The following is a 26,127-nucleotide window of genomic DNA, read 5'->3' as shown; positions in this document are numbered from 1 at the left end:
CGACTGGAAATCTGGAATCTGAATGTGGAAACCGGGATCTGAATGTGGAAACCGGGATCTGAATGTGGAGCATCAGCACCAGCTGGAGGATTCATCATGGGAATCTCGCTTCTTGGAGAGAAAAACTGCTTTAAAAGTTACCTTTACTCCCGTGCTAAGTGCCTTTGTAGACAAGCTAATAAAAAGCTCCAAGTACATAAACCTATTTGCAACCGCTTTAATTTCTATTTTATAGTTCTCTTTAAATAAAGGAAGCAACCATTGTTGTCTTAAAACTGTTCCTAATTTAAATAGATCTTAAATTTAAAGCATTTCAAGTTCAATTATGAAACTCCAATGAAGGATAAAGATGAAATGGCAGGGTTTGGCTCCATGGCCAGCACTGGAGCTTCCTTTCTCCCTCGTTACTGGCAGCGAAGAACACGCCTGACACCAGCACTCTGTTACTCTCCTCCAACAAGACAATTTCATACTCGTATAATACTTTCCCACTTCCTTAATTACGAAGCAACTCATTTTGAGGTTACTCTGCAACGCCAAGCACACTAACTTACTTCATTCAAAAAGCCACATAAGCTATACTAACGCACACGGGCTTAAAATTTACTGACTTCTCCTGAAAAAGGGCTGAACACGTTCTGCTCCATATCTCTTTGCTTTATTATAATGCTCTTTGAAAGATGACACTGCAGTTCAAGTCGGGTACCACTCTACAGAACAATGAATAGTGTTCACCGAAATCGCCGTTCCTGTGAACGTCACAAAAAACACATCAGGAAAATTAAAGATACAGTATTCCATACTGACCAAGACTCTGCTGGCGTGAAAACGAGAGAGGGCTCTACAAAAAGAGGTCACTGAGCCATCACAATCAAACTCCAATGGACATCAAAATGTTTCTTTATTTCTGTTTAAATCACTGATTGCTGATAAACTTTTCCTAACAGGGTTACCAAAATTTAATATTGCCAAAGTAAGGCGGGAACCGAAATACCTTGGGAGGCTGCTGTTCTCCGAGAGGACCACTGTATCTTTAAATGTATCCTGGATTAAACAACAAAGGTTTTACCTACACTTGTTAAATTATTGCACAGATCATTACACTGATAAATACATTATGAACCCATGGAATGTTACACAGTCCGGCCTGGAAAATAAAGGCAGCAGCATTATCCTTGAGGTCTCAACCATGAGGGAGAGCTGGCCAAGCACTTCTTGAAATGTTGTAATTATTAACAAGTTTCGAGACGCAAATAAAACATTTTAAAATAATCCCTAATTCCTAGGATTAGGTTCCTGGTTCAGGAACATGCTCTAAGACTTCCACTCTTGAAGTGACACTTAGTTTGAGTGTCTTGATGCTTTTCTTATTTCAGACCACCTGTAGGAGTCCAGCTGCTCTGTATTTTCCAAAGTTGAAGCCATACGAAGGAATAAACCAGTTTGAAACACCAGGAAATTTAAACCAAACATTGCAATGTCCAACTGTTGCAGTTCTCATTCCACCTTCTGCGCTCCCTCCTGGCCATTGGCTTGTACGACTTAAAATTGTTAATACGTGGTGTGGGACTGAAAGGGAAGTGGAGCCCCATTCACCCACCAAAGAGGTGAAGCAGATGGTGACACTACAGCCTCACCAATCCTCATGTTGACGCAGATTCAACAGCCACATCATCACTTTGACAGGTGGCCAGCGTGCCACCAGGATGCACTCAATGCCTCTGATCACAGAGCTCACCATTGGGCCAAAAAAAGGGGAACTGGGGAAATGGGGAAAGGAGGAGGGGGAAAACAAAAAGGTTGAATTCATAAACACTCGCTCCACACATGCACCTTGACTGCAGAAACTTCCCAGCCGCCTACTCTAAAAAAACCCCCTAAAATCCAATACAACAGAGGCTTTGCAAAAGAAAATGCCCTCATTTCATCCTCACCTCTGGAAGACACAGTAAAACGTTCCGATTCAGACAAGTCATAAAAAAAAAAAAAATACCAATTTGCCTAACAGCCCAGTTGATACACTAGTTCTGTGGCTGCAATTACACTTTCTACCATAATATTCAGTTTTAGTATCTTCCATTAACACCTTTCTGGGAGTTGTAGCATCCTGTTGCCTCTCTACAGCACTGCAAAAAAGAGAGATGGCAACTGCTCTGTCACTGCTTCCTCAGCAGGAAGAAAAATCGTTACCCAAAGCTTCTGCCTGAGTAAGGCCCTGGCTGTTTAATTTAGAACATAAAGGCTCAAGAGATACAAAAATAAAACCAGAAGAACAAATAAATGGCTCATGCTGATTGTAGCTGCAAGTGATATATAAATAAACCACGCAGCCGAGGAGAAGGGACACATACACATCACAATATGGTTTACTGAATGGACTGAAATAAAGCTTATCCTGCTACGAGTTATTTCAGGAGGTTTACAAAAGAGAAACTGTAATAAATTTGTACACAGGAAGCTGAGCCAGCTTCACATCACTCCAGACAGACAGCGGCAGTCAGACTGCACAACCCAGGGGATGCCTTTTGTTGTCCCTGGCACTGAGACACTTCACCAAGACGAACCGTTGGTGGAGGCCGGGGCAGTGGCACAGACACCCACCGCCTCCAAAGCCCACGCATCACTGTCCCACACAGGGCAGCGGACAAACAACAAGGAGGCAACAGAGGTGTACGCAGAAAAATACAAAGTTAGGTTCGACATGCAATTAAGCTATGGCAAAGGTATATTGGGAACAGGAGAAAAAGCAGAACAAACCCCTTATTTTACAGTCGGGCTGTAAACATCTGCCGACGGTACCACAAACAGCATCGTCAACCCAGATCTCTCAGGATTTCGGCACTGCCAAAGCATGGGGAAGAATGCCCCAGGCGCCTGGCACGGCTCAGCCTGGAGGAGTGCTCAGTCCTGCCACACGAGATCAGAGACCCGGCTGTCAGCAGGAGCAAAGGGGGGAAAACAAAAAAAGAAATACCAACTCTGCAGGACAGGGCTAGAGAAGACTAGAAAAATACTCTGTTCACCATCTGAAAGATCCTACTAATAGAAATAGAGAATCAGGCTAATAAATAGAGCTGCTTCTACTTAGACTTAAGCCTTTATAAAATCTGCTACTTTTGAGGCAACTCATGATTTTCCTTCCTTTTTAACCTCTTGATATTACTATAAGCTCAAAAACCTCTGCGAAGAGAAAAAAGAAACGAAGCGTTATTTAAGGTAACTTTGACAACTCAGGTTGGTTGTTTGCTTGGAAAATTAATAATTTTAAAAAGACTTTTTAGATCTGTATTAAGATTTACAGAGTCCACAGTGAAGAACTCCACACTGTAGTAAAGCAGACTACACAACGACATCGTGATCTGAAGTTTTCAAGTGAGCTGATTGTTTTTGGGCTGAGTGTACATTTACAACCCACCCCCAAAAATAAAATGGGATACACGGGACACCTTTGTCGCTAAAGTCACAGTTCTTCTGTAGAAGTTTGGTTTCTGTCATGCACAGCAACTTGTTAGATCAAAACTGAGACATAAGTGAATCTTCCATTCTATTCCTTAATGCTGACAAGGAGTTTCTAAAGTTTCCAAAATAGTGTTTCTTTAACAAGATCCAGGCAGAAAACGTAGAGAAATACATGATAGATACAGTTGGACATATTAAAGATTAATTTGGAAAACATCTGCTTAATTTAAATTTACTATTAAATCCAGACATTTACTCATCTTGAGAGGGGCTTGCTGCCAGCCTCTCTCCTCAATGTTCTCATATTTTCCACCCATTTTTTCTTACTGGAATCTTTCTTAAACATTTGTTTCACTGCCAAGCTGCCAAACAGATGTCTGAAAGGCCCTAAGCAGCAGAAAGATTTCATTTTTATCAGAATAGATAAAAGAGGTGGGTAGAAGGAAGACAGACAAGAGAAAAACCAGACTCTATAAAATACTCAAACTGGGGGAAGGGTGTAGGGAAGAAAGGAGAACACCAGGGCTTTGCGTTTTGCCTGTGTAGGAGAGCGGCACCAGGCAAACTCTTAACCCTCTGAGCAAGAAGGGCAAGGAGAGCCAGTCTGGGTATCCCTTGGCAGCTCAGCTCAAAACTCTGAGTTTACACAAACAGTTATCTACCTCTAGATTCCTTATTAATTCTAAAGGGGAGAAAATAAGTTTTAAAAGACTAAAAAAAAAAATATAATAAAATAACCTCATGAAGTTTAAAAACAAAGCTCCAATAAAAAGCATCTTAAAGACCATCTTGAATTGCCAGACTTAGTATGGTCAGAGCAATCCATAAGGCATTTGAAACTAGATCTATTCAACTGCAGTTTGCTGATTTAATGGCTATCTGTTCAAGACACACCCTGTCCTTTGCATTAAACAGCTCACGTCATCTCAAATGATATGAGGACTGGAGGAACACCTATTAACCTACACATGCAAGGTTGTGCCATGAAAGTGTGCTTGCACTGAACATTCACGTTAAGAAAAAATCACTGTACCCAGCTTCAATAGTGCAAGGAGAATATAGTTGTCACTATCCTTAAAAAAAGGGAGAGCCACCTTTATGTAATAAAAGATTCAGATGCTACTTTTTTTTTTTTTTTTTCCCTAAACCGGGATAGAAGAAAGGAGAATGAAGCACAAAAGTAACAGATCAATAAGGTCAAATCAAGATACTCCAGTTGCGTGTAAAACTTTCTCCCCTCACTCAGCCAGCGTCGACTCCCTTTCCTAGCTGTGCAAATCAGGGTTAACAGAGTTCTACCAGTTCTGGTTATCCCACCCATCATCAGCTGAAGACGCCTTTTTTGTTGCCTTAGGAGGTTTTTTGGTCTTGCTCTCCCCTCCTGCGTTTTCCCAGTTGGTCTCCCAATTTTCCCAGCTGTCGCTGTTACTGTTCTTGTTGTTGGAGACTGTTCCTGAGCCCCACACGTCCCAGCTATCGGAGCTCTTCTTCTCTGTGGAATTGTCCACATAGGTCCAGCTCTCGCTGCTTGGAGATTTTTGAGCTTTTGGTGGATCTGAGTTGCCAAAGGTCTCCCAGAAGCTTTGATCTACAGCATTGTTCTGGTAGCCCTCCCCTCCACTGTTCTGGTAGCTGTCTCCCTCCGGTAGTCTTTTATGGGGGGGTGAAAAGAAGGTAAAAATAAATTAGTTATGACAAACATAAAAATAAATGACCATAAAGAAAGAAAACCATAATGCTACTGCCCTTTCCTTAAACAAAAACTGAGGATTAAGGCAGAAGAACTAAAACATTTCTACGAGTTGCATAAGCTTATATTTTAATTCACAGATTTTCTTTAACAGCTTCAAGTACTAATAGGCCTGAGGTGTGCAATGGGCAGATACGCGTTTGGGAAAAAATTAAAGCCAAGGTGCGCTAGTTTGTTCTCAGTTTAACATAAATTAACACAACAACTAAATTGGCATAAACAGTTAGACTGAATTCCTCCTGTGTTACATACAGGAGGACTACTAGCTAAGACAGAATAATTTCTTCATATTTAAAAATTACCTTCTACTGCTATACTGCAGAGGACATAAAGGAGACAAAATTATGGGTTTAAAGACACATAGAAAATAATAATAAAAAAAAATACCTTTCAGAATTATCGTCTGGTTTGCCAGAAAAGAAAGTGGTGACGTCCCGCCATCCCTTACTTCCAACTCCCTGAACCTAGAGAAGAAAAAGAGACTCCATTCGTCTGGACTGACCCAACACCTCATCCAAGTCCAACAGCAACAGCCACAACACATTCCTCCGCTTGCTCAGATAAAGAGAACACATTTCATCAGAAAAGTTCATTCACAGCTATTAATATTTTTGGCGGGCAGTTACATGGTTGATGTAAAGAACATACATTTGACAGCATCGTGCTGCCAGAAGCTGTGAAAAGTAGGTCAAGTTCAGCTTTTTCACCCATCATTGTCAATAACAGCTTTTGAATTCTCTTTTAGATTTCCTTGACAAAAATGCTGGAATTACTCCTTACATGAAATTAAACTTTAATGGCAGCGCTGATGTTTTGACGTTACGATTTATGTAATTAGTATTTATATTTCTACTGTTCTAAAAATCTACTTTCACCCCATTTCATCATTGCCCATGTAAAAGAGACCAAAAGTTGAGTTCCAGAATAAACATGACTGCCGGGAGAATCCTTTGGGGTTGTTATAATGGCCTGGCATCGTGTTAGAAACTCAAGTTCTGAAGTGAGACCCATGGAAGCACTATTCTATGTCACAGATACAGAGGACGAATCCCAGAATTCAGACTGAAAGTTGCCAGGCTCTAAACAGAACAGGTAACATCACTTATTTTATTCAGATTCTCAACATTCAAGGCACTGAGGTGGTACATGACGGAGCTTCCAGTGCTGACTTTCACAGCACTAGAAAGACAGACCCCTCCCAGGTAACATCCTACAAGTTATCAGAAGAGGTATTAGATTGTGCAGGACTTCTGTGCTTAGCAGTTGTGAAGAGCACTTACCACACGACCAAGCAACGATAGCAAAAAACAAAGAAAAGAGGTACAGAACGTTAGTAAGTTTAACTGTATAAATGTAACGCAAGCTGTCTCCATATTCTCTAACATTTTCTTTTTGCGTTTAGGACACCGGCTGTCTTATAACTTTATATCGTGCCCTTGGTTAGAACTGTTGCAGGGACTACATCACACCTGTATTGCTTTTTAACACTCCTGAAGAAGTACCACGTACTGAAAATTACACTTTCAAAATTTCTGTATTCAACACAAGCAGCGACTAAAGCCCAGTTGTGGTTTTGTTTCACTGCAAGCTTTTGATAAGAATATGGAGACTGGCTCGCTGTTTGGCCTCCTTAAAGGCAGGGAGGCCACTTCATACCTTGCTGGCCCACTGTGACACCCCCACGGTGACCTCCTCAAATATTTTCCCCTCTTTCACCTACATGAATCAAAGTATCGGTAATTAGTCATAAAACAAAGTAGTATTGAAACCTTAAGACAAGCTTACTTGGGCTTTACAGCTAAAAATAAAAAGTGTAAAAAAAAAAAAAACCCAAATGAATGAAAATATACTCAAGTCAAAGCTAACAAATTTAAGCAAATGACCTATTGATCTCTAATGGAGTAAACCTCAGTCCTTTGAAGATTGTGGGAATTTTCTACTGATATACATACAGTTTGACAAAGGTATCATCACACTAATAATGAGCATAAAACCGTGACATTTTATAAATATATTTTACTACATTAAAAAATTATTTTAGGAGAGACTAAAAAAAATTAAAAAAAAATAAAAATCTATCAGATCCATTTTATTCTCTGTCTTTTATACATGCTTACTTCAATATTAAAAGGGCTCTGAACTATGGTCAGCCAGAATACAATTGCTGTCTTTAACCAATTAATATGTGGCGGCTGTTCCAAAGCCAATTACTTCATACAACCATATACGTGCCAGGCAGTGATCACTCAATACTTATTTTGGAAAGTAACACTTATTTAGAACTAACAGCCCAACATCCTAAGGGACATAAATCTTTTTTCTTTTTTTTAATATAGAATGCAACAATCCTCATTAAATCGTCCTACAAAATAAAAATCAGCTCAAGGAAATGCACTCTAAAAATAACTCTGAAAATACTGCATCTAAGGACTCCAAAATAAGTTGTGGATAATTCTAGGGAATAGGAAATCAATTAGAGTCTTCTCCTGTGATTTGAAATGCTACCTAAAGAACATTGAATTAATACAGTGCAAGAGAAATTATTTTGCAGTGTGATTAAACCATCCTTTTCAAACTGAAAATTAATCCATATCCCAAAGTGGCGGCACTGCTTCTCTCTCAAGAGCAAAATTAGTCCGCTTTATCAAAACCAATATATTTTGCGGGAAGGAACGGAGGTAAGTAGAGCACCACATTCTCAGAAAAGACTTCATCAAAATTTTGGAGCTGATCCAAAATTCTAGAAGCATCGAACAAACACACGGGCAAGGTGTATGTTTTTTTTTTTTAAACGCATGAAACAGGAAGGCAACATCTGACACTGGGGAGAACCTTTGGCTAAAATTTGTCATATCAGTGATCACTGGACACTTAGGAGGATGGTTTTGATTTTTTTTTTTTTATGCCTGCTAGTGACTGACTGTATTTGCTCAGGTGACCAGGTGTGCTTTCCTCCAACTGGTGTTGGAAGTGCCATCAGCCACATGGTTTTGGTCACTAACAATTGTAAAGGGAAGATAAAAACCTGCTTCAAACCAGTTTCCTAGAAACACCACAGGAACTAGAACAGCTAATCAAAACATTACTTCAGACCACGCTTTGCATAGGAATGCAATGCAAAACTTGGTTTTAGCTGACTACCAGAATATTCAGAACAAATACCAAATAAAGGTTGCAAGAACATGTTACTCCTATTGATAAATTTGTCTACATTCATCTTAAACATATAATTTGCCCCAAATTCTACTGCCCTCGATGAAGCAGCAAGTGAATTACAGTGGCTCAAAGATGCTCAGCTGAACTAAACCAATTCTGGCAGGCAGATGCGTAAAACACTATGAACTTAACACTCAAAGATACTACTAATAGGTTATGGGGTTTTTAATAACTGATTTTTATATCCATTTAGGGTGTATTTTCATCTTGTCCCACCTTCCATTACTGAAGACATGAAATTTATAAAACAGTATTTAACAGGGAAGAACGTAACAGATTGGTTGGAGGGACAGATTGATGAAGGGAAATTACATTAATTAACCTCTCTTTAGTAGCATACTAGCTTTGAATTATTTGATGTTTCCCATTTGCTACTGTGCTGGTAGCATGAAAATCAGAAGGATGCACTGACAAACTGGGCAGTTGGGGCAGGAGGAAACAATCACTCCCTAAAGCAGCATAACCATGTTCTGCAAGTAATTCACTAGTTCTAAAGTTACCTTTTCCTGTGCAGGTTTGAGAACATTTTCATTTAATGTCTGACCTAACTCTGATGCCTATTTAAAAGGAAAACAAAAGAAAGTCAGTTATATTTTCCTTTTAAAAAGAAACCAAACCACCAAAACCAAACAGAGCCAACATCTTCTGCAGGCTAATTTCTCAGCAGTATCTCCAAAAACAGGTGAAGCCTTAAGCTTTGATTCATACAAGCGGAATGAACTGGAAAGCACACACAGTACAGTGCTACAGAAAACATTAAAAGAAAATAAATCAAAAAACAGATGCACGTGGCAATAGGTTGTCAGAGATGCCCAGAGCCGAAGCAAAGTCTGACCCTGCACTGGAAGCAGAAGCAATGATTCAACCAGCAATAGCCTCGAAGCTGGGCACCTTGCTAATGCCTGCAGCTGAATGTTTGGAAGAACTGACCTCATCCACTCTTATTTTTCCTTACTAATGGAATGACTTGTAGATTTAGATCCTTTTCACCAATTTTTCACCAATTCTTCTACGTTGTAGTGCTGCTATTGTCATGTATTAATAACAGCCCAATTATTTCTAAGAAATACACAAGAGGCCAAGCTGTGACAGAAGATTTTTGTAATCTTTTTTTTTTTTTACAGCTCCAGGTTTGTGAGGCAAAAAAACAATGAACTTCAGAAATCTATTGCAATCCAGAACAAGATGCACAAAGATACTGTACTTCAGAGGCACCTTACAAAAATGTAAGGCCAAAGTATAAGTCACAAAATTACTTTTGTAAGGTGATACTGACATGGACAGCAGCGTTTGCAAATGTTTCATGTGAAATCATTCCTTTCTCTACTTCCATAATAAACCTTTGAGTGATTTAAACATTTCTTCAGAATTGCCGTATTATACCAATTACCTTCTGAATTAGCCCAATTAATCCAAAAGGGCTGATTTGCTTGTGAGACAAACGTTATTTCTAAACGGTAGCAGAGACCATGAAGTTTCATTTCCTAAGAGTTTAGATCTTATTGCTCACACTGGTTAGGGTGTGAGCCTTCACTCATATTCTTCCTGGGGATGGAGCACCTGGAGCATCTTTCCTCCACAGATTCCCAGGTGTCTAAAAGGCCCTTCCCTTCGCCGCAGCACTAGGATCTCCCTCTACCCAACCACCCTTATATCCAGTACTTCTGCCCTGTAACCAGTTCAAAGGTTATTTGAGAAGGCAAAGGCGAAAGGTAACCCCATTTCCACCTTGCAAGAAACATGAAGGCAAATCACATAAGGCTTGTTTCCATCAGAAGTGAGGCTAGGAGGTGCTTAAGAAAAAAAAGAAGGGGGATTTTTCATCTTTGAAAAAATCCTTCAGAGTCTATTAAACCTGGCAAACTGCTTTATGTTTATAAAGAGTGTAATACACTAACAGTTCAGGAATGCCAAGTGAAGTCACTGCTAGAATCAGGAAGAATTCTCATGTTATTCCATTTACTCAACCATGTAATTATGTATATACAAAAAGGAAAGATTTGGGTACAACTGTGTTTCCATCTGAATCGCTTCCTCATTGTTACTATTGTTGACTTTAGGATAGCATCTTAGACACCCATTAAACACACTACATAATGGGGCATTTATTAAAGAGTCTGCCTCCAAACAACATCCCAGGGTTGCTCCCGATACACTGCGTTCCTGGATCAGACATGCAAACAGAAATCCTAAACTCAGCTGTTTATGAAGAGCACAGACAAAAGCACAGTATGTTTTCTGAGAGCGCAGAGCTTGGATATCTCTATCCAACTTAACCTATTTTAAATAGGTTTGAAGAAACATTACTGTATGAAACACACAACATTACTCTAAACAGGCCTGACTTAGCAAAAAAAAAAGAAAAGACGGCTCAAGAGCAAATGCACATATTCAGCACAAACAGCGACAAGGAGTCCATGCACAAGAATATACAGGAGGGCGTTACCGGCTCCGGCTGCTGCTTGTAGCCCCAAAACTTTACCCAGACAGCGAAAGAGAAAGAGCAAGGAAGGTAGAAGCAGCTTTTAGCAAAATTTGGCAGCATTTTTTTAAAGCAAGTTAAGTAGCATGAACCTTTTCCAATTTTAACATCTACTGACAAGACAAAGAGTGCATACGTCCAGTCACTGGAGACCAAAGGTACTTTTAAACGATACATTACATTTAAAAGGTGCTAAATCTGTTCTCCAGAGCAAAAGATCAGATGTTGCAGGAACCAAATTGAAGCTTCAGTAACACAGCTCAGACTCTAGAGCACCGTGTTGCTGTGGTCCTTGTCAGTAGATGTGATGAGCTTTTCCACTTAATATTATATTTACATTTGCTACTAATACTAAAAGAAGAACAGTTTTCTAAAAGGGAAACTGCTGGAAGGAGTGAAAGAGAAAAACTTGTAGAACACTGAAGTTTTTCTTACATAAGCCAAGCAGCAAATACTTTAAGGCTTTTAAGTATCGAGTTTGGGTGCTCTAACAAGACATTTTTGTTGTTATAGTCCAAAGTAAAACTCTCAATATCATATATTAAAATACGTAAGCCCTCTCTCGCTCAGAACTTTGGCACATAAAGAATCTTTTTTTTAACCACATTTTTACATCTGAATTTAAAACTTTTCCATGCAAACAGGTCTTGCTTATGTCAGAGCTCTGTATAATTCAGGTCTGACTGTCTCTGCTTTATCCTTAGCTTGAAAGAGGAAACGCTTTTGTAATTGCTACTTTTTTTTAATACACACAAGGAAATTAATTTAATATTAATACTAAGCAGTTCACATTTGCAATATCTTATCAGGCTTTAGCAACGGCAAGATGGCTTGCATTAAAGTAAATCACCAAATCTACTTCAAGGTAAACCATATTTAAGGTTCACAAAAATAACAGTATTTGAAGTTTGCAAGCATGAATTAAAGCATTTCATTCTACTGCCTCTCCAATACACACGACAGTTATACACAGCAGGGTATCACTGTTTATTTCTTGCTTAATTTGATCACTGCAGTTGACTGCAATTCCCATAGAAATAAAAGCTAGAACCTAAAAATTACTGTGCACCATGAAGGAAAAACACACTGGTCTGTTGACGATCAAGTCCTGCAAGGAGCAGGGAGCTGGACTCAATGATCCCTTTGGGTCCCTTTCAACTTGAGATATTCTATGATTCTAAGTTTAAATAAATCAATGCAGGCAAACACATGATATTTAAAGCCAATTACAGGCAATAAGATAGAACTAAAGCTATAATCACCTTTTGACTTGCTTGAGATCCAAATCTGGTAGCCTGTAAAAAGAAGCAAATACATTCAAAGCTTACTAGGAATAAAACTTTTGATTTTTAAATACACACATTTAGAAATGATGCATGATCCTCTCCAAGATGAGTGGATCGCTGCCAGAATTTCAGTGTAACAGAGAATACCCATATCACCACCTCTGCCATTCCACATCGCTCTGGGGAAGCACTGGTCTTTCTCAACTTAGAACAGAGGGAAGATGAGTAGCAATATTTTTGTCCGTCATGATGTCACCCAAAGTAAGAGATAACCCATAAAAGTTTGGAAGAATACTAAGCAAAACTGAAAAAAAGTTGTAATGCAATAGTTTCACAAAATATTTAATCTCTTTCCACCATCATCTATGTAAAATGTAATATATTTTTATGTCCTCTGGTTTTAGCCTACAGTTAGTTGAATCACTGTCACCTAAGTCTGCAGATTTGCAGAACACGCAGAGCATGAAGACCTTGCCTCAGTTTTTCCCAAAGTGTCCCCCTCCGGGCACAGTCTCTGCCCAACAAGCTTTCTAGTTAAACTGACAAAAAAATGCTGTAGTTAGAGAAAAGCCAAAGGAAGGAAAAAACAAAAACCATCAGCAATTTGTAACTTGGTATTAAATTCCCGCTGAAGAATGCAATTCGGCCTTATTCGGCATAGACCAAAATTTCCGCTTTATAAATAATTTTTTTTGTTTCTCAAGGGAGCTTAAAAATGGTAGTTCAGTTCTTTCTTGATGCTTATCCAATGGTTAAATTTACAAAAATGTTCATCCAGAAACACGAGAGATAATTAAAGCAGAGATCTGCATTCACTGTGCATCTATTTTATATGCTATATATAGATTTTGGTTACTTACACCCTCTTTAGCAGCTGAGGCAATCTTGCTTGCTCCAGTCGTAAAACTGCTCCATCCCTTTAAACAAAGTAAGAATGTTGTAAACTATGTGTAAGTAAAAGAGAAAAACTAAATGTTCACAATTACATGTTAAATGAAGTCAAAATGTTCTCCAGTCCAGCTCGTCCTGTAGACATAAGAAATACTTGCTAGTAAGAACAAAAATTATAGCCTCTCACTTAACTGCAATATAGTGATGAACTTCCACTATTTGTGTCAAAATGGCTGCAATTTGAAAAATTCAAATGCTTCAGGTGTTATTCTACTAAAAATGGCTACATGAGAAAAAAATTCCTCCCTGCCTCAAGGCAAGTAAGAGAATAAAAAAAAAAAAAAACAGATTAAAACCTTAAAGATAAAAAAAAATTGTCTTTAAAAACAAAAGAAACAAAACTTTACTTTGCCCCATTGATTCTTGGAAGATCTGAAAACTACCACCACAACCAAGGTGTGGCCACTTCTTAGGAGACTTTTCTGTAATGAATCAGAAAAGGTTTCTTCTAACTACTGATTGCCAGACACCGATTAAGAAACCAGCTAAAGGAAAGTGGAGCAGGAGAGTGATGCTAATGATTTGATTTTTATTTTAAACAAAATCATTTTTAAAAACAAAAATCACTTCTGAACTGTCAGTTCTTGTTAGTAACTCCTTCATCCAGAATCTGCCCAGTAAAACAAGTGTGGAAGGAACCCACCATACCTGAATGGACGAAAAACAGAAATAAACTTAACACGCCCGTGGTTCTCCTTGTATATATATAACGAATGAAAAAACAGATAGATATCTATGTAAGTGTTTTTTTTTCTTTGCAGACCATCAGCACAGAATTGTAAGCTGTGCTGCAGAATTTTTTAAACACGGCACTACCAATGCAAGCTTGATAAAAGGCGGTGGTAGACGTGGATATTAATTTGATTTCCAAAGTGTGCATGTTTTGGTAACATATTGTCTTTTGGGTAGACTTCCATAGAAAGGCCATAAATACTAGAATCTTTTTCTTATTACCCCTTTTATTTCATTTGACTACACCACATATTTAGATTGAGGGAACGTCTTTAAAAAAAAAAAAAAAGCAGCAAAAAATACTTTTTTCCTATCCTTTTGAAGTCTCTTCATTAATTGTCCTTCTTATCCTGTGCTGACACACTGAAAGATAATTGTCACCAACAGCAAAAAAGGCAAAGTGATGTGTCTCGTAGTTTTTATGCTAAGCAGAGTCTCAAGGGACTTAAGACAAACCTAAACTCCAATTACATCTTTTTTTTTTTTTTTACAGAACAAGCTGGATAGTGTAGTCGGTGTGAATTCTACACAAAATACTCCTTCTGATATGTAACAGCAGAAAATAATGTCTATACATAAATGTAGCATGCGTGGGGAAAAACAATTATATGCAGTGGAAGGAAAATTGTTTTCCTCACCAGGATGAATATGCACCCAAATATTCAGCCTCACTATAATAAAGTGCTTAAAATTGCACTGTAATGTGTATCTGTGGTCACAAGAGGGCATTTTAATCATAAGTTTCCATGAGATCATGTGTTCAAATAATGGTTGACAGTAACTTGGACACCGGTGTCATCTCTCCTGTGCTGTCTTAGCACATCTGCAGTACGTTACAGACGTGATTTCTAACCTGAACTTTCTGGTCTACAATCTATGACATACCTAGAAAATACTAAGACGACCTATATTCCACCCTGTGGAATCACCTGGAATACTGCTCAAAGGCCCAGGCATTACCTTTTTCTATTATGTCCTAGTGAAATTATTATATATTTTTTAAAGCAAATAATGGAACTTGGTGTAGGTATTTAGACCGATGAGACTCTACAGAAGGCTACTGGCCACTAATCCTCGTAGAAAACCTTAATGTATTTCAAAGTGACTCCAAATCCCAAATATTGTTCAGTGCTTTTACTTTGCAGCCTATCAAATTACCAATATGTCCCTGACTGCCTCTGACTTTATTCCCATTTTCCTTCAACAATGCATCTTTCACTATCTCTACTTTAATCATGACAACTTTTCAACCATATGCTGTTATCTCTTCACACCCTGTCACAAGTATTTCAAATGTTTCCATTGCTGCTCGGGGCTTCTGGCACCCATGTACACACACATTTCAGTTGTTTCCCACCAAACATACCTCATACGGTTAATCTGTTTAGAGCATCACCAGCCTAACTGCTATTCGCAACAGGGAATTACCTTTTTTTTTTTTCCTCCAAGCCCTGTTGAGTACTAGTTCTTAATCCATTATCCTCATTTCCTTATTCCTAGGAACTGATACCAGACATAATTCCTAAATTCTGTCCAAGTTTCTCCTTTCGTTTTGCCTTTTAAAGTCCACCAGTATTTTCTTCACACTTTGAGAATACAACCAATAGTCTACATCTCTCTGATTCTACTTGCAGTCTGTCGTTTCTCTTCTCTGTTTATATTCCCATAACAGGGGATAAAATAGAAGAAAATAGTAATTCAGGACACAAAAAGCTTCAAGCATTTCCTTACCGAGTACAATGAAGACATAGCATTATTCAGGAAGTCATCCTCTTTTTTCGGAGGGTTTACTGTGTTTCCAAACCCCACGTAGCGATTCTCTTGGCCACTACCATAAGAAAATAAATAAACGGTGTCTGTATTAGCATGCCCTCATTAAAACCATTAAACAAGAACTGAAAAGCATGGAAGAATAACAATTGTTTAACAGACTTTAAAAAACACCTCAAAAAAAGTCCTAAAGCACCTAGCACCCAAAATACAAAACCACTCACTTCATAAAGACATACCAACAAGGATCCACTGGTGAATCCTTGCAAATTAAAGTGTCCCCTATGCAAGCTATGCTCTTAATGACCCTCCGGGTTTAATAGGTCACTGATACCAGAAGTCCGAGTAAATCCTAATAAAGTGATACATGAAAACGGGGAAAGAAAGAAGAAAACAATGTTACCTTTAGAAATACCCCTGTTTAACCAAATCACTATAAGATACTATATACACTAAACCATCCCTAGTCTGCAGCCCACCACAGTAACATTTTGAGTTACAAGCTCTTTTTTCAATGCTATTCAAACATTTCTGTTACACAATTGCATTAAGAGGCACTTTCCTTCCTCTTATCCTTTATCGTATGTTATCAAAATATTTTAATAGTAAACGAGATGTCACTGTTCACTAGTGATTCAGGATCACAGTTGTGCAGCTGTAGTATAACATCCTGGTCTTTGTTATTCTAGAGGTCCAGGCACTTAGAAAGTTAATAAATATTGCATTACCCTTGGTAGGAGTTGACATCATCGTTTAACCAGTCTTCAAAAGCCTTGTCAGAAGCGGCAGTTGCAGTCTGAGATTGTCCAGCAGAACCACTGAAATGAAAGATTTAAGAATCAAACTGCGTAAAGCAAAAACCACTAGCTCAGCAGCGCAGCTTGCCATATATCATCGTAATACAGGTGCAAAATTGATTATTTCTTTCGTCTGTCAAGCAGGGAACTCTAATGCAACCACTAAAAGCCGCTGGAGTATTGAATGAATAACGCCAAGAGTAGACCCAGATGCAGACAGTGCTCCTCAGACTACAGCTAGACCCGAACTTGCTGGACGATGGCCAGGCATGAAGCGCTCCTTCGCTTGATTTACAATTGCTTTTTCAGTTAACTTGATTCTTTAGTGCAAAAAATAACACACACTACATGTAAAAGCGGGAAAAAAAACCAACAACAAACCCTGCTGCAGTCCAGCTTTGATGCTCCCATTAGTAATTAGCCCTATAAGGAAAAAGTCTGTTTCTTCTTCCCATGCATTCAATCTGGAATCAGACCAGCGCTGCGATTAGGGCAAGGCTGTGACACACTACGTGTGATTGACACAATGACTACTCTCAGGTGCGTTACAAGCCAAGATAAAGGCAGCATGGCTTGTCCTCTGCTCTTGCTGACTTGTCTCTGGCACGGTTAGGTGGAGGAGGTAGGAATTATTACAGAAATTAAAGCCCTGCTACCTCGTATTACTTAACTTCAGCAAGAGGAATGCTTCTTCGGACGCCACCAACCGAATAAAACCAGTGGACATTTAAACATCGGATTTTGATCCTGCTGATTCTGTATCAACATTAGGTAACAAGAATACACACCGATGAGCGGAAGAGAGAGATGTTTTAGGCTGAGGTGGGGTCCAGTTCCTGGCAGGAGAAGTTTCAATGGACCACTCCTTGCCTTCAGCTACTGTAGCTACCTAGAAGAGGTAGGGAAATAATCAGAATGCTGATTCAAAGTTTTCATACAAGTCATACTCTGGTCCTGGGAAGTGAGGACAAGTCATTTTTCCAATTTGCTACCAGCTACACAGATCAATTCATTTGTATTTTCACAAGAAACTGATTTTTTTTTCCCTGAATCTCAGGCTAGTAATTTTGAATTGAACATTGGTTTTATTTCAGACAACTGACTTCAGGCAATTTCTTCAAACAGGCAAATTCGGTTTGAAGAGGAAAGACTAGATTAATAAAGAGATGTAAGCACTAATCACAGAATAATGGAGGAATAGAAAGAGGTGGATTTATATTCTAGTGTAGGGTGGCAAAAACACCTACACAGAGTTTAAATGTTTTCTCTGCCTCCTTCAAAGGACCTGAACTTCGTCTCTTCACGCTGTACTGCTCCTCCGATCCAAGTCATAACTTCAACAAGTTAGTATTAAATTTCCAAAGGCCTTGCCATTGAAACTCCATAGTTCCCCATTTCACATACTAAAAAGCCTACAGCACAGAACTTCCGAATTCTTTGCTTCCATCAAGATATTCCACTCCAGCCAACCGTCTCCTATTCCCAGCAACTTCTAAAGATGCAAAGAGACACCACACACAACAAACTTCAAAGCTGCACGGATATCCCAGTAAGCACAGAAAGTACCTTCTTACCACCTCCGTGGCAGGGTGAGCATAAAAATACAATACCCTTGTAAATCTCTAAGTTCAGAAGTTCAAGCTGTTTATAATTTCGTTTTTGGAAATTCGAAACTTCCACAAAATGATAATGCCATTAAAATTCCTAATGTATTTGTTTATAGGCTTGCCAGCATTTGGCAAATTAATTTGCCATTTTGTTACTACCAACACAAAAGATTTATCAACAATCACTTTGGATAAAACTGCGCTGCTGAAGTAGCAAACTGTCCAGTGTGGACTGGGACAGCTCCACTGACTCACCAGTTGCAACAAATTGCAGCAATAAAAATCTGAGCCACCTCAACTAAAGGCAGAACAGTTTCTAAAGAAAATTCTTACAAGAGCTGGAAAGAAACACTCTAAGACTTGCACCTTTCAAGAACCATTGCAGAGGTTCAAAAGCTTGTTACCTTTCCTCTCCCCCCTTCAAAAACTAGTGCTTACAAAGTACTTTGGTATTTTCAGATAGCAGGGGATGAGAACACACACACAATTGAACTTACCTGATCTCTAAAAAGTGCCGCAGCTTTGCTGTTGTACTTCTCTTGCATCGACCAGCAGGGATCATAGTCATCTTGAGATTCCAAGAACTCTCGAAATTTGCTATTGCCTCCAGCCTTCATTTTCTCCAGCTCAATATCCTTCCATTTGTCCATAGTTACAGAACGTACAAAACTGAAAAGCAGTTTTAAAAAAAAAAAAAAAAAATTAAAATCACAGCTTGTTATGATTTTCTGCTAAATCAGCAGGGACAAAAATAAAGCTTATTGCATCCTCTCTCAAAGGTTGGGAGTATAAACATGTTAGAGAACACTCTCCAAGCATAGAAAGATAGATCATCATAAGAAGGATGTCAAATCTTCACTGAAATAAACTAAAATCATGCCACTTACTGACGCATAAAGGAGACAGTCAACAGAATGAAAGTGAAGGAAAAAGCAGCTTTCTCCAAGTTCAGAAATTAACCTCACCCACTACATAAAAGAAACTTTTCCCATACTTCTTTACTCTGCAATTTTGTTTTTCTGTCTATTTTCACAGTTACACTTGAGTGACCTGCGAGGACACCTCCTGTCCCATTCCATGTGCCTGCTCATAATGACCACCAGGTACTGACGGTTTAAAATAGCTGACCCCATGACCTCATCCTGTGGCATTTATGATTGCAGTCAGCATCTCAACTCTGCTTTGAGACATTAATTCTTACTACTGCTCATTAAATTATATTAAAAGCAACCAACCCAAACAGTGCCCTATTGTTAAATACAAAGTCACTGGGGCAAAAGAAGTGAGACGTCGTCCTCAAGAAGACTCTTTAAAATTTGCATCTTGACAAATTTCTTTCTTTTTGTCCCTAAAGAAATAACTTTCACCATATCTTCATCTCAGTAATTTAGTTTTTTCTTTCATCTAACATATGAAATAGTTCCAAACTCTCATTTCCTACAATTTCTACTCTCTAATGAGCTTCAAATCACTCCTTGAAAAGCAAAGCATGTACTTCTGAATGGCCTCCTTGCTTTGGTGATTTTCCTGCTGGACTTCCCCTCCCTTTCTCATTTGAGTAACTATCCCATGCTCTGCCCTGATTATATATACACCCACTGTGAGTCTCTAGAACACATAACAGTTCTTATTCCATAGATTCCCATCTCAGTTGAGCACGTCTCTTGGATAAAAAATCATTTTATACACTTGCATACACTACAGCAACATTCTGTAAGCATAATGTGACTTTTTTTGCTCAACTCTCAAGCTGCTCTAGCACTACTTCAGTTTTAATTGATAAAATTGATAAAAATTAGGTAAGATTAAAAGAATAGAGTACAAGGACTAGTGCAGGATTACCAAAAACCACCGCACAACCTCAAGATGTAGCTAGATATGTTGCCTTCTAGAACTGGGCATAACATAACTGCACCGGTACAGCACACGCCCCAGCTAATTACAGACAAGGCACAGGGAGTAAAGCTCACTTTGGAGAGGAGCAAGAAACAAAACTGATAGTGAAATGTTGGAATTGAGACATTCTGTACCCTTCCGAAACAATACGTTCTGTTCACAACCATAAAGCACCCTGAGATAACCCAACTCAGTCCATCGCCTGCTGGAAAGGCTGACCTGAGGTGAACTCCCAAGCCTCGGTGTTTTCCTGAGCACTCAAGACAGATCCAGATTCCATAGGTCACGCTCACCCACTGGGGGTTAAACGCACCACATTCAAAACAGACCTGCAAGAAAAAAAAACAAAACAATTATCTCTAACACACTGTCATCACTCGTCCGTGTGAAGTTTTCACAGTACAGCTCTAAAAGTCAAACCACGAACACGTTACACGCAGAAAATAATTTCTGAAGGTAGAGCTCTTAGTGTTTGGAAACACCTTTACTGAAGGAAGCATAAACTTTCTTCAAATATTTATTTACACTGCATGGAACGAAATACTCATTAACTTGTCTGACTTGGATTATAAAAATTACTGTACCGAGCACCAAAAACCCATGGGGAAATACAGAGGAGCAAATCAAAATTAATGAACAAAGAATTCAACTTGATTTCATTTCCATATTGTCTTGAAGGAGGAGAAAGTAACCAAACTGAACTCTTGAGGTTTCCTTGGAACATTTATGCAGTCATTCTACAGTTTGGCAGTAAATGATAGCAGATCTAAACAGAGGTTTTTCTTAAAAATAGCTTTAATGCTCGTACAATGCAACTTAAGTTCTTATGACTGGAATCACCATTCAGGGTTTAATGCATTGATATAAATAAAAATTAACTTGTCCATGGGCTATGACATTTAAGGCAGCGTATAATCAAGCTGTGCCCAAGACATCCCTTGTTCAACAGACTTCAGGGGTTACAGCATTATGAGAACTTCTGAAAGATTTGTGCCAAATATACAGCAATGTATTATAATACATTATATGAATAATAGTTACTGGAACTAACATAAATAAGTGATATCCAAATTTATACGTTACCATTAGTTAGCCATACTAGTGTTATAAAGACGACAGCTGTAGAGACCACAACATACATCTGGAGTAGGTAAAAAGAAAATTCTACTTTACAAAACCAAAGATGATTATAATTTTCTTACATTATTCTCATCTTGTGCTCGGACTTCCTTGAGAACTTTCCTTGTTCTTGGACTTGCCATGATTCTACAAAGGGAGGAAAAGAAAAGCCAAAAACTAAGTCATATTCAGGGATTTGATATTGGTAAGATGCTCAGGACCTTACAAGCACATCTCTATGAAAGAGCTTGCAATCTAAATCACTGAATCACAACCAGCTGCAGGGGAAAAACAAAACACCACAAAACCCTCAACCTCACTTTTCCATTTACTTTGTACATTTTGGGGGATTTAGTCATCTCAATTCATTCATTGGAAAGGTGTAATTCAGCCATAGCTGAAAAGGGGGCGGGAGGCGATAAACATGGAAACTCTTCTACATCATTAAGTTGTATCAAGACAGATTCTTACTTGATGCTGCTCCCAGACCCACCCATTGCCCTTTCTGAAAGCTCTTTATAATCATGTGTGATTACACAGGATCACATGCATGGGACTAAACAGACCTAAACAAAAAAATAGCAGAAGCTCTTACACTGAAGAGCGCTGAACACATTGTTAAGAGTGTGCTTTACTAGAAGATACAAAAAAAAATTGTGATTTTTCAGAAGTATTGCGTTTGCTTATCAATTGAATTCTAAGAAAATAAGGCAACTATTGGGATCTTTTACAGAAAACAGAATTCTAATTCCAACAGTCATGTCTCGCTGGCAGACCACATCATCTTACTCTAATTTTTACAAACTATTAGACGCAGCAGCAGGGAGCAGTGTCAAACTACAGATAAAATTCACATTAAGAAAAAAAAAAAATGTGACTCACAGTACACAGCCTGGAAAAACTGAAAGTGCACAACACACTCATGATTAAAAGAAACACAGCGTAGGGTGCAGCAGAAGACTGCAATTTAGATAAAAAATGAATTCACATTTCCAACTACTTTGATAGTACAACATTTAAATTAGTTTAAATAAATAAAGTCTCCTTTTACTTTTTACTTCTAGTCCATCCTTTCATTTCTACTCCAGAAAATGAGCTTCTAAGACACAATAAAAGACAGAAAAGTCACCAGGCTGACCAGAAACCACACCAACAGCTACATGTCAAGCTTATTGGTCAGTCAAGATAGAAAACAAAAAAATAGCAGGTAGATGTTTTCATCAAATACCAGTCTGAGAGGCAGAAATGCCTTTATCCAAGTCTTTGACGCTTGTCCACTGTGCTATTTAACCAAACAGTCATTAAGACTTTAAACTATCAATAGAATTAAAAATCTTGCAATAATTTTAGAAGGCAAATGATTAAGCATTACATGCAATTGCCGCAACCCAGTAGGGGATGGAGGGAGAACATATCTTTAATTAGAAAAGGAAGACTATTTTAAAAAGAAAAATGCTACAGGTAAGAAATGATTAAATTTGTATGAACGTGACGTCAATTTTTTAGACACCTTTAAAGCCAAACAGCCTTCCTGTGAACCACAGCAGCACAATAAATACATTTATACGCACCACCAGCTAAGACAACATGATTCAGAAAGAAATAAGCTCAACATTGTCCCTACGTATTATCACTGTTAAAAGCAAAAGTTATTTGTGGCAGAACTCCCTGCCTTTTATCTAAAGCACTCATTCCTTGGTAAACATCTTGTTGACAAGCACTTAATTCTGTGTAATTTACGGGACAGTGTTTTGACCGAGATTTAGAATATGCTACCTTTCAGTCTTAATTAATTTGTATTAGACAAAAACAGGTAAGTTGTGAAAAAAAAGTGGTTTAGACTGAAAAGGTTGCTGCAATTATTGGTGAGTAAGACCTTCCACACATCCTGCCTCAAATTAAAACTGAACAGAATTATTTTTATCGATAATCAAATGGAAATGGCGTAACTTTCAGAAAAGGGAAACAAAAGTGTGTCAAGCGACCCCTTGTATAATGAAACACTTTCTCCAAGAGCATTCCAATAGCAATATTTAATTTTATATAACTTACTCATGCGCATGTGAGGAGGGACATAGCACTACACATAAAACGTGTTTGCTCATATCCTAAACAGAGACCATAAACACATTTACATGAATCGAAGTCCACATCTTCAATTCCACTGTTTGTCACTTGCAAGATAAGGGAAAATTCTCCTTCTTCAGTAGAGAAATTAAGTAAATAACTCAGCAGTAACAGCTAGACAGACAACTGTGCACACTTTGGGCCCTCCTCTTTGACGTTTTTGTTACATTCTCTTTGCATGCCAACTCCGCTTCCTCGGGGTTGTATTTCCCCAGCAACTTCTTGTACACTACCAAGTTACAAGTTCCCTCTCTTGGGCTTGCCCTTACTGCTATACTTCCATTTTTTCCTCCTTTTTCCCAGGCTGTTAAAGCAGGTTTTCCCTCAGAATAATAAACAGAGGCAGACTATATGCAAAGGCCTTCCAGCCTCAATGGCAAATGATCATTGCTGGAGCTGAACAGGAAAGCCTTTTCCCACTCCAATTCCGCACGAGCCAGGAATTTTCTATAGAGCAGAAAGAGACACCAATCCCACAACAGCCAATATCCACACCATGTCAGTGCTTACATACAGTACGAGTTTCAGATCTCCAACTCCAAGCTGCCAGAGGAAGCAATTGCCTTTGGGTCTGCCATAACTACTTTTTTTTTTTCTTTTATAAAGACTTTTTAAAAGAAAGACTTCGGCCAACTGCAATCTGAACACATGCCCATTCCAGAAGCACCAAGTTCCCTGGACCAAACCACCACATCTGTGTGGTGGGAAGGCAGAGCTTCATCCACACCACGTCATCCAAGAGAAGAGGGAGGTAACTCAGGCCAATAGGCTTCTCACCTTTCTCTCCCCCACCAAATTATGTGGAAATAAAGGAAAGAGGGACAAGAACAAAGAGCCACACTCTAAGCTTTCTAATAGGTGATGTCTTTAGGGGTGCCTAGTCTATTTTCAACTATATTTGCCCTCAAAATTGTAAGTCATCAAATTATCATTGTTTACCACCCAGAAGCCGAGCTGACTGTACACAGAGGCACTGTGCTAAGTTTCAGGAGTAAATACTGAAATAACAACTGTGCAGACACCTTAAAGAAACATGCACTGTTTTGATCTGATGTGAATGGACATGAGGGGTAAAGAAAATGTTTAGTTTAGGAATAAGGTTTCATCGAAGAATATAAATATTTTTGACTAAGGGTTCCAAGGTGGAAACAGACAGCTTCACACAGACCAATCTCAGTCTTACTTCCCAAACAATCTGTTTCCAGAGCAAAAACTAGACATACATCATAGGAGTTTCCACGTTAGAAATTTTTCACTTGCTAAAATCAAGCAAACAGGCAAAACTGGCACCTGAAAGTGGAAATAAGCTCTAAGAGGACTTTGCTCCTCTGATGTAGCAGCAAATTCACACAGCCAGCCTGCAAGGAGCATATGACGATTACACGGGTGACGTGGTCTGTGTGATACCACGGTCCTGAGGGCTCCCTGCGTGTCTGGCCAGGGCAGAAAGGCCACAGAGGCCTCGTCAGCTGAAGGAACACTGTGAACCAAACGTGAACCTGTCTTCATGGAACAGGCTAGGTTTACTTTCAAATATCTACCACAGACTGTTAAATACTTTTAAAGCCGCGCAGTTTTGCCTACGCAGAGGTGCAGCCGCCTTACCCAGAGCTCCAGAGGGGACGAGGAGGGCGATTTCTTCACGCACACCTGCGGTGTCCGGATCCAAGCTGAGTCCTGGAGGCCTCCCTCAGAACATGGCCCGACTCCCGGCCAGCACACCGCTCTCTCCTTTCTAGGAAAATAAATAAATAAATAAATAAAGAGATAAAATGGGGGGGAGAGAGGGGGGAAGGCGGTGGTGAGAAGTTCAGGCCTCTGCCACGCCAACTGGGCACCTTCCCTCAGGGACCGTCCTGTGTGACAGCCCAGGGTGGGGGAAGAACCAGAGCTGGGTCTAACCGGGAGAGGGACGAACCTCCCCGAGAGAGGAAGGAAAGAAGGAGGAAGATGAAGGGAACCGGTAACGCACCGGCGGTCCCTGACGCGGCAGCGCCGGTCCCGCCCGGCGCCTCACGGCGCAGCCGCTGCCCCCGCCGCGGCCGGCGACGTTGCAGGGCCGCGAGGCATCATGGGAGCTCGCCTTAACCCGCTGAGGGCCGGGCAAGGAGCACAGTTTCGGGGTGGGGGGGCCGGGGGTTCGGCCGAGGCCTCGGGGCCGGGATACCCCGGCCCCGGGGCCTCGGCCGAACCCCCGGCCCCCCCAGAGCCATCCCTGAGGAAATGTTGCCCATAAAGTTGAATTATATCCAATTACGTCGTCTTTCTCAGTCAGTTATTTCTAGGGGGTTGTGTGTGTAGGGGGGTGGTCTGAAGCCCCAGGCCTGGTGTCGTAGTATCATAAAATGGTTAAGAGTTGGAAGAGACCATAAAGATCATCCCGTTCCAAACCCTCTGCCCTGGGCAGGGACACCTCCCACCAGACCAGGTTGCTCAAAGCCCCCTCCAACCTGGCCTTGAACACCTCCAGGGATGGGGCAGCCACAGCTTCTCTGGGCAACCTGGGCCAGGGACTCACCACCCTCACAGCAAAGAAGTTCTTCCTACTATCTCATCTAAATCTCCCCTCTTTCAGTTCAAAACCCTTCCCCCTCATCCTATGGCTCCTCTCCCTCATCAAGTCCCTCCCCAGCTTTCCTAGAGCTCCTTTTAGGGACTGGAAGGGGCTCTAAGGTCTCCCTAGAGCCTTCTCTTCTCCAGGTGAACATCCCCAACCTTCTCAGCCTGTCCTCACAGCAGAGGGGCTCCAGCCCTTGAAGCATCTTTGTGGCCTCCTCCTCCTCGCTCCAATAGGTCCATGTTGTTCTAATGTTGGTGGCCCCAGAGCTGGACACAGTTCTCCAGGTCTCACCAGAGAGGAGCAGAGGGGCAGAATCCCCTCCCTTGACCCGCTGGCCATGTTTCTTCTGACACAGCCCAGGATGAGGTTGGCCAC

The 26,127-nt window shown here is 39.8% G+C and overlaps 1 protein-coding gene across 3 annotated transcripts; it reads right to left on the bottom strand.

Annotated features, from left to right (window-relative positions):
• Positions 1 to 638: 638 nt before the first annotated feature.
• ARFGAP1 (ARF GTPase activating protein 1) lies at positions 639 to 25,230 on the bottom strand. 3 transcript variants are annotated; one of them, XM_074157089.1, is made up of 15 exons: positions 25,165 to 25,195; positions 24,798 to 24,927; positions 21,149 to 21,212; positions 20,166 to 20,275; positions 18,548 to 18,719; positions 17,232 to 17,332; positions 16,375 to 16,464; positions 15,608 to 15,704; positions 13,054 to 13,110; positions 12,170 to 12,202; positions 10,872 to 10,901; positions 8,926 to 8,982; positions 6,866 to 6,925; positions 5,597 to 5,667; positions 647 to 5,109 (listed from the first exon to the last, which is right to left on the bottom strand). In XM_074157089.1, exons 3-15 carry the CDS (start codon positions 21,206 to 21,208, stop codon positions 4,755 to 4,757), a joined length of 1,293 nt encoding a protein of 430 aa, XP_074013190.1. In that variant the 5' UTR covers positions 21,209 to 21,212; positions 24,798 to 24,927; positions 25,165 to 25,195; the 3' UTR covers positions 647 to 4,754. The 3 variants fall into 3 exon arrangements, with proteins under 3 accessions (XP_074013192.1, XP_074013190.1, XP_074013191.1); XM_074157090.1 differs by lacking the exon at positions 10,872 to 10,901 and having other exon boundaries at positions 5,597 to 5,673; positions 25,165 to 25,215; XM_074157091.1 differs by lacking the exons at positions 8,926 to 8,982; positions 10,872 to 10,901 and having other exon boundaries at positions 639 to 5,109; positions 5,597 to 5,673; positions 25,165 to 25,230.
• Positions 25,231 to 26,127: the final 897 nt, after the last annotated feature.

Source organism: Numenius arquata, chromosome 12, assembly GCF_964106895.1.
Source record: "Numenius arquata chromosome 12, bNumArq3.hap1.1, whole genome shotgun sequence".
NCBI lineage: Eukaryota > Metazoa > Chordata > Aves > Charadriiformes > Scolopacidae > Numenius > Numenius arquata.
The sequence above is the reverse complement of the archived record's forward strand: the minus strand, read 5'-3'. Positions and strand labels throughout refer to the sequence as shown.

Excerpts from the sequence above, each read along its gene's own strand:
- ARFGAP1 (XM_074157089.1), bottom strand. The coding sequence starts at position 21,208 with ATGGCAAGTCCAAGAACAAGGAAAGTTCTCAAGGAAGTCCGAGCACAA. Across the intron at positions 20,276-21,148 it reads GAGCACAAGATGAGAATAAT|GTCTGTTTTGAATGTGGTGC; the intron begins GTAAGAAAATTA and ends TTTTTCTTGCAG. Across the intron at positions 6,926-8,925 it reads TCAAACCTGCACAGGAAAAG|GTGAAAGAGGGGAAAATATT; the intron begins GTAACTTTAGAA and ends TGATTCATGTAG.